At 43.6% G+C, this 6,860-nt stretch overlaps 1 protein-coding gene across 1 annotated transcript; it reads left to right on the plus strand.

The window, feature by feature from the left end:
• Positions 1-4,342: 4,342 nt before the first annotated feature.
• Positions 4,343-5,308, plus strand: LOC143767864 (olfactory receptor 5V1-like). The gene has a single exon (XM_077256387.1). It carries the CDS (start codon positions 4,343-4,345, stop codon positions 5,306-5,308), a length of 966 nt encoding a protein of 321 aa, XP_077112502.1.
• Positions 5,309-6,860: the final 1,552 nt, after the last annotated feature.

The raw sequence follows: 6,860 nt of genomic DNA on the forward strand, positions 1-6,860 counted from the left end.
CCTGATGCTGTAAGGTCATCGCACTTGCTCAAAAAGTTTATGATCCTTGTTGGTCTGTAAGTTTATTTGTTTGTTTGTCTCTGCACTTTATTGCTTCTGTTGTCTTAAGTTAGTTAACTGATTGTTAACGTGTTAAATTAGTGATAGATCTAAGCATAAACTTCCCTGTATATTAAGGCTGCGTGCACACATTCCGGATTTTTCACGTTTTTTTCGTGTTTTTTCGCTATAAAAACGCAATAAAACCGAGAAAAAAATGCATCCATTAAGCATTCTATTCATAGAATGCAATCCGCAATTTTTGTGCACATGTTGAATCGCGGTAATAAATGCAGCATGTTAATTTATTTTGGGGATTTTTTGCGGATTTCCCGCTAGTTAATGCATTGGGACGCTCCAGAAAGAAACGCGAAAAAGCCGCACAAAAAACGCATGCGGATTTCCTGCAGAAAAAGTCCACTTTTGTTCAGGAAATTTCTGCAAAGAATCCTGACGTGTGCACATAGCCTAGGACACAGCCAAGGGAAGATGATTGTGCAGTTTGTATCCAAGTGCCATATTTTTCAAAGTGCCAGGGCAGTTAAACATTGAGTTGCAGGATACTCCGGTCACATGGGAGTGCACAGGACACAGATGAAAGGATTAAAAGTATGCCATGCAAGACAATCAAAGAAACTTGTTTCCAGCTCATTTGCATTGCAAAATGATGCATTCACTGGTTGCATTTGTATCATTTACAGTGGGGGAATTAAGTATTTGATCCCTTGCTGATTTTGTACGTTTGCCCACTGACAAAGACATGAACAGTCTATAATTTTAAGAGTAAAGGTACCTTCACACTAAACGACTTTGCAGCGATAACGATAGCGATCCGTGACGTTGCAGCGTCCTGGATAGCGATATCGTTGTGTTTGACACACAGCAGCGATCTGGATCCTGCTGTGATATCGCTGGTCGTTGATTAAAGTTCAGAACTTTATTTGGTCGTCAGATCGGCGTGTATCGTCGTGTTTGACAGCAAAAGCAACGATGCCAGCAATGTTTTACAATGGTAATCAGGGTAAATATCGGGTTACTAAGCGCAGGGCCGCGCTTAGTAACCCGATATTTACCCTGGTTACCATTGTAAAAGTAAAAAAAAAACACTACATACTCACCCTCTGATGTCTGTCACGTCCCCCGGCGTCCGCGCTGCTGTTCAGAGCTTCCTGCACTGAATGAGTCAGTGCCGGCCGGAAAGCAAAGAACAATGGTGACGTCACCGCTGTGCTCTGTACTGCCGGCGCTTACACAGTGCAGGGAAGCGGACGCCGGGGGACGCGAATGTAAGTATGTAGTGTTTGTTTTTTTACATTTACACTGGTAACCAGGGTAAACATCGGGTTACTAAGCGCGGCCCTGCGTTTAGCAACCCGATGTTTACCCTGGTTACCCGGGGACTTCGGGATCGTTGGTCGCTGGAGAGCTGTCTGTGTGACAGCTCTCCAGCGACCAAACAGTGACGCTGCAGCGATCGGCATCGTTGTCGATATTGCTGCAGCGTCGTTTAGTGTGAAGGTACCTTAAGTTAATTTTAACATTGAGAGATAGAATACCAAAAATAAAATCCAGAAAATCACATTGTATAAATTGTATAAATTTATTTCCATTTTGCGGTGAGAAATAAGTGTTTGATCCCTCTGGCAAACAAGACTTAATACTTGGTGACAAAACCTTGTTGGCAAGCACAGCAGTCAGACATTTTTTGTAGTTGATGATGAGGTTTGCGCACATGTCAGGAGGAAGTTTGGTCCACTCCTCTTTGCAGATCATCTCTAAATCATTAAGATTTTGAGGCTGTCGCTTGGCAACTCGGAGCTTCAACTCCCTCCATAAGTTTTCTGTGGGATTAAGGTCTGGAGACTGGCTAGGCCATTCCATGACCTTAATGTGCTTCTTTTTGAGCTACTGTTTTGTTGCCTTGGCTGTGTGTTTTGGGTCATTTTCTTGCTGAAAGACCCAGCCACGACCCATTATTAATGTCCTGGCAGAGGAAAGGAAGTTGTCACTCAGGATTTTGTGGTACATGGCTCCGACCATACGGACGCCGTACTTTACTGTTCGGGTTCGCCCATCTCTATCCTAGATCTCTCTGTAACATTCAACACAGTGGATCACCAGCTCACCCTAACTATTCTCAGTTTTCTCCTGGTTCTCCTCTTACCTCTCTGAAAGCTCCTTCACTGTGTCAAAATTTTACTGGTTCCTCTTACTCTCCTCTTCCCCTTACTGTCAGGGTTCCTCAAGGATCAGTCCTATGCCCCTCCTTTTCTCTTTATATACTGCCCCTGTTGGACAAACCATCAGTAGATTCAGCTTTCAGTACCATCTCTCTGCTGATGAACCCAAATTATACACATCGGCTCCTGACATCACCCCTGCATTACTAGAAAATACCAGTGATCTTTTTTCTGCTGTCTCAAACATTATGTCTTCCATCTATCGAAAACTGAATGTGTCAAAAACTGAACTAGTTGTTTTTCCTCCCTCCACTAACCTACCTATGCCCGATATTGCCATTTCCATGTGTGGGTCTACCATTACTCCCCAGCAACATGCCTACTGTGTAGGGGTCATATTTGATTCACATTTTTCAATCACCCCCTACATCCAATCAATTACTCGCTCATGTCACCTACACCTTAAAAACATTTCTAGAATTCAACCTTTTCTTACCTTTGACTCTGCAAAAACTCTTACTGTTGCTCTTATTCATTCTCGTCTGGACAATTGCAACTCTCTACTAATTGGTCTGCCTCTTACTCTCTCTTACTCTCTCCCTCTCACTTCTACAATTAATCCTAAATACTGTAGCCAGGATCATATTCCTTTCCAACTGCTTCAACAATGCCACTACCTCGTGCTAGTCATTCACTGGTTGGCTATCCGCTACACAGTCCAATATAAACGTGCCCTTCCTTCTGCTAATGACTTAAAACTAAAGGTACTGTCACACTAAGTGACTTTGCAGCGAGAACGACGACGATCCGTGACGTTGCAGCATCCTGGATAGCGATCTCGTTGTGTTTGACATGCAGCAGCGATCTGGATCCCGCTGTGATATCGCTGGTCAGAGCTAGAAGTCCAGAACTTTATTTCGTCGCTGATCACCCGCTGTCATCGCTGGATCGGTGTGTGTGACACCGATCCAGCGATGTGTTCACTTGTAACCAGGGTAAATATCGGGTTACTAAGCGCAGGGCCGCGCTTAGTAACCCGATATTTACCCTGGTTACCATTGTAAAAGTAAAAAAAAAACACTACATACTCACCTTCTGATGTCTGTCACGTCCCCCGCCGGCGGCTTCCCTGCACTGAATGTGTCAGCGCCGGCCGGCCATAAAGCAGAGCACAGCGGTGACGTCACCGCTGCTGCCGGCGCTGACACATTCAGTCAGTGCAGGAAGCTCTTGGCAGCAGCGCGTAACCCTGTGGACGCCGGGGGACGTGACAGACATCAGAAGGTGAGTATGTAGTGGGTTTTTTTACTTTTACAATGGTAACCAGGGTAAATATTGGGTTACTAAGTGCAGCCCTGCGCCTAGTAACCCGATGTTTACCCTGGTTACCCGGGTGCTGCAGGGGGACTTCGGCATCGTTGAAGACAGTTTCAACGATGCCGAAGTCGTTCCCCTGATCGTTGGTCGCTGGAGAGAGCTGTCTGTGTGACAGCTCCCCAGCGACCACACAACGACTTACCAACGATCGCATCGCTGGTCGTGATCGTTGGTAAGTCGTTTAGTGTAACAGTACCCTAACATCCTCAATAATCTGAACCTCGCACTCTTATCTCCATGACTTCTCAAGTGCTGCACCAGTTCTTTGGAATGCACAACCCAGGACAATTCAATTAATTGCCAATAGTCACCTTTTTAAGTGTGGCCTAAAAACGCTCGTCCTTAAACTGGCCTTCACCTCACCTCACTTATCTAACTATCCTCATTTAGCCCATACAAAATTCTCTTCAAAATCATGACCCTCATAGCCTCTTTTCACACCCTCCATGCACTTAATAGCCTTCTGTGTCCATACTTGTATACATTCTGGCTGGTGAACAGTTCTTGCAACATTGTGTGACTACCGTATTAATTATATTGGTGGCTGGAATGTACAATACAAGTACTTTTTACCATTTACCTCTCATATCTCCCCTATTTCCTCATAGATTGTAAGTTTGCATGCAGGGCCCTCACTACTTTTGGTGTCTGTTGAGTTATGCGTTATTCTGTAATGTTTTTAATATTTGTACAAGTCCAATCTAAAATGTAAAGTGCTATAGAAATAAATTATTATTATTATTATTATGACTCTGTTTCAGATGCTATTGATTGACCTACAACATCAGAACTACACATCACTGGAAAACTTTTTGCTTCTTACATTTTCTGACGGTGTGTTCTTTGTCACCTTTTTATTTTTTGTCATTTATTGCACAATCCTGATTGGAAATCTCTGCATTTTCACCATCATTAGACTTGAGAGCCATCTTCACACTCCCATGTACTTTTTCCTAAGTAACCTCTCCTTGCTGGACATTTTCTATTCTTCGTCCACACTTCCATTGGTGTTATTTAACTGTGTAACTGGCAACAGAAAAATTTCCTTTCGAAAATGTATCTTTCAGTTATATTTATTTGTATCACTCGGAGGGGCAGAGTGTATATTGCTGGCCATAATGGCGTATGACCGTTTTGTTGCAATATGCAACCCGTTCCATTATCCAGTGGTGATGAGTGGTAAGCATTGCGCTAGTCTCGCTGCAGCATCATGGTTAAGTGGGTTCCTCAATTCTATTCTTCACACAGTCATGACCGCCAACCTCTCGTTTTGTAAATCACAACAGATCATTAACCATTTCTACTGCGATGTACCTCCACTCATACAGGCGTCCTGTAATCCCACCAAAACCAGTAAAATCTTGCTGTACATTGTCAGTGTATTTTTAGGTTTTACCCCGTTTCTCTACATTGTCATCTCTTACATACACATCATCTCCACCATAATGAAGATAAAGTCTTCTGAAGGACGATGGAAGGCATTTTCAACCTGTTCGTCCCACCTTATTGTGGTGACCATGTTCTATGGGACAGCTAACTTCAACTATATAGGACCTTCAGGATACTCCTTTGAGGTGGAGCATTTGGCCTCTTTCTTATACAGCCTTTTGACTCCTCTTGTAAATCCAATTATCTACTGCTTTAGGAACAAAGAAGTGAAGGGGGCATTGCAGAAACATCTCAGGCGTTGTTACTTTAAGATATATAGATAATTGATTTTGCATTGACATATTCTCATGGATTATTTATTAACTTGTCACTTACCGGCACCCATGTTGAGGGAAACCGCTATAAAATCTAATAAAAGTATGCCCCTGAATACATTGTGCTTAGTTTTATATGTTTACAGTGGGTACGGAAAGTATTCAGACCCCTTTAAATTTTTCACTCTTTGTTTCATCGCAGCCATTTGGTAAATTCAAAAAAGTTCATTTTTTTTTCATTAATGTGCACTCTGCACCCCATCTTGACTGAAAAAAAGAGAAATGTAGTAATTTTTGCAAATGTATTAAAAAAGAAAAACTGAAATATCACATGGTCATAAGTATTCAGACCCTTTGCTCAGTAGAAGCCCCCTTTCGAGCTAGTACAGCCACAAGTCTTGGGAATGATGCAACAAGTTTTTCACACCTGGATTTGGGGATCCCCTGCCATTCTTCCTTGCAGATCCTCTCCAGTTCCATCAGGTTGGATGGTGAATGTTGGTGAATAGCCATTTTCCAGTCTCTCCAGAGATGCTCAATTGGGTTTAGGTCAGGTCTCTGGCTGGGCCAGTCAAGAATGGTCACAGAGCTATTGTGAAACCACTACTTTGTTATTTTAGCTGTGTTCTTAGGGTCATTGTCTTCTTGGAAGGTGAACCGTCGGCCAAGTCTGAGGTCCAGAGCACTCTGGAACAGGTTTTCATCCAGGATATCTCTGTACTTGGCCGCATTCATGTTTCCTTCAATGGCAACAAGTCATCCTGTCTCTGCAGCTGAAAAACACCCCCATAGCATGATGCTGCCACCACCATGTTTCACTGTTGGGTTTGTATGGGGCAGGTGATGAGCAGTGCCTGGTTTTCTCTACATATAACGTTTGGAATTATCACCAAAAAGTTCTGTCTTCGTCTCATCAGACCAGAGAATCTTATTTCTCATAGACTGGGGGTCCTTTATGTTTTCTTAGCAAACTCTATGCGGGCTTTCATATGTCTTGCACTGAGGAGAGGCTTCCGTCGGGCAACTCTACCATAAAGGCCCGACTGGTGGAGGGATGCAGTGATAGTTGACTTTGTGGAACTTTCTCCCATCTCCCTACTGCATCTCTGGAGCTCAGCCACAGTGATCTTGTGGTTCTTCTTTACCTCTGTCACCAATGCTCTTCTCCCACGATTGCTGAGTTTGGCTGGTCGGCCAGATCTAGGAAGACTTCGGGTGGTCCCAAACTTCTTCCATTTAAGAATTATGGAGGCCACCGTGCTCTTAGGATCTTGAGCACTGCAGAATTTCTGTTGCATCCTTGGCCAGATCTGTGCCTTGCCACAATTCTGTCTCTGAGCTCCTCGGCCAGTTCCTTTGACCTCATGATTCTCAATTGGTCTGACATGCACTGTGAGCTAAGAGATCTTATATAGACAGGCGTGTGCCTTTCCAAATCAAGTCCTACCAGTTTAACCCCTTCATGACCTTGGGATTTTCCATTTTTCCGTGTTCGTTTTTCGCTCCCCTCCTTCCCAGAGCCATAACTTTTTTATTTTTCCGTCAATTTGGCCATGTGAGG

This window comes from Ranitomeya variabilis, chromosome 4, assembly GCF_051348905.1.
Source record: "Ranitomeya variabilis isolate aRanVar5 chromosome 4, aRanVar5.hap1, whole genome shotgun sequence".
In the NCBI taxonomy this organism is placed as follows: Eukaryota; Metazoa; Chordata; class Amphibia; order Anura; family Dendrobatidae; genus Ranitomeya; species Ranitomeya variabilis.

Bases quoted from the DNA above. Each gene is read 5' to 3' on its own strand.
- LOC143767864 (XM_077256387.1), top strand. From the start codon at position 4,343: ATGACTCTGTTTCAGATGCTATTGATTGACCTACAACATCAGAACTAC.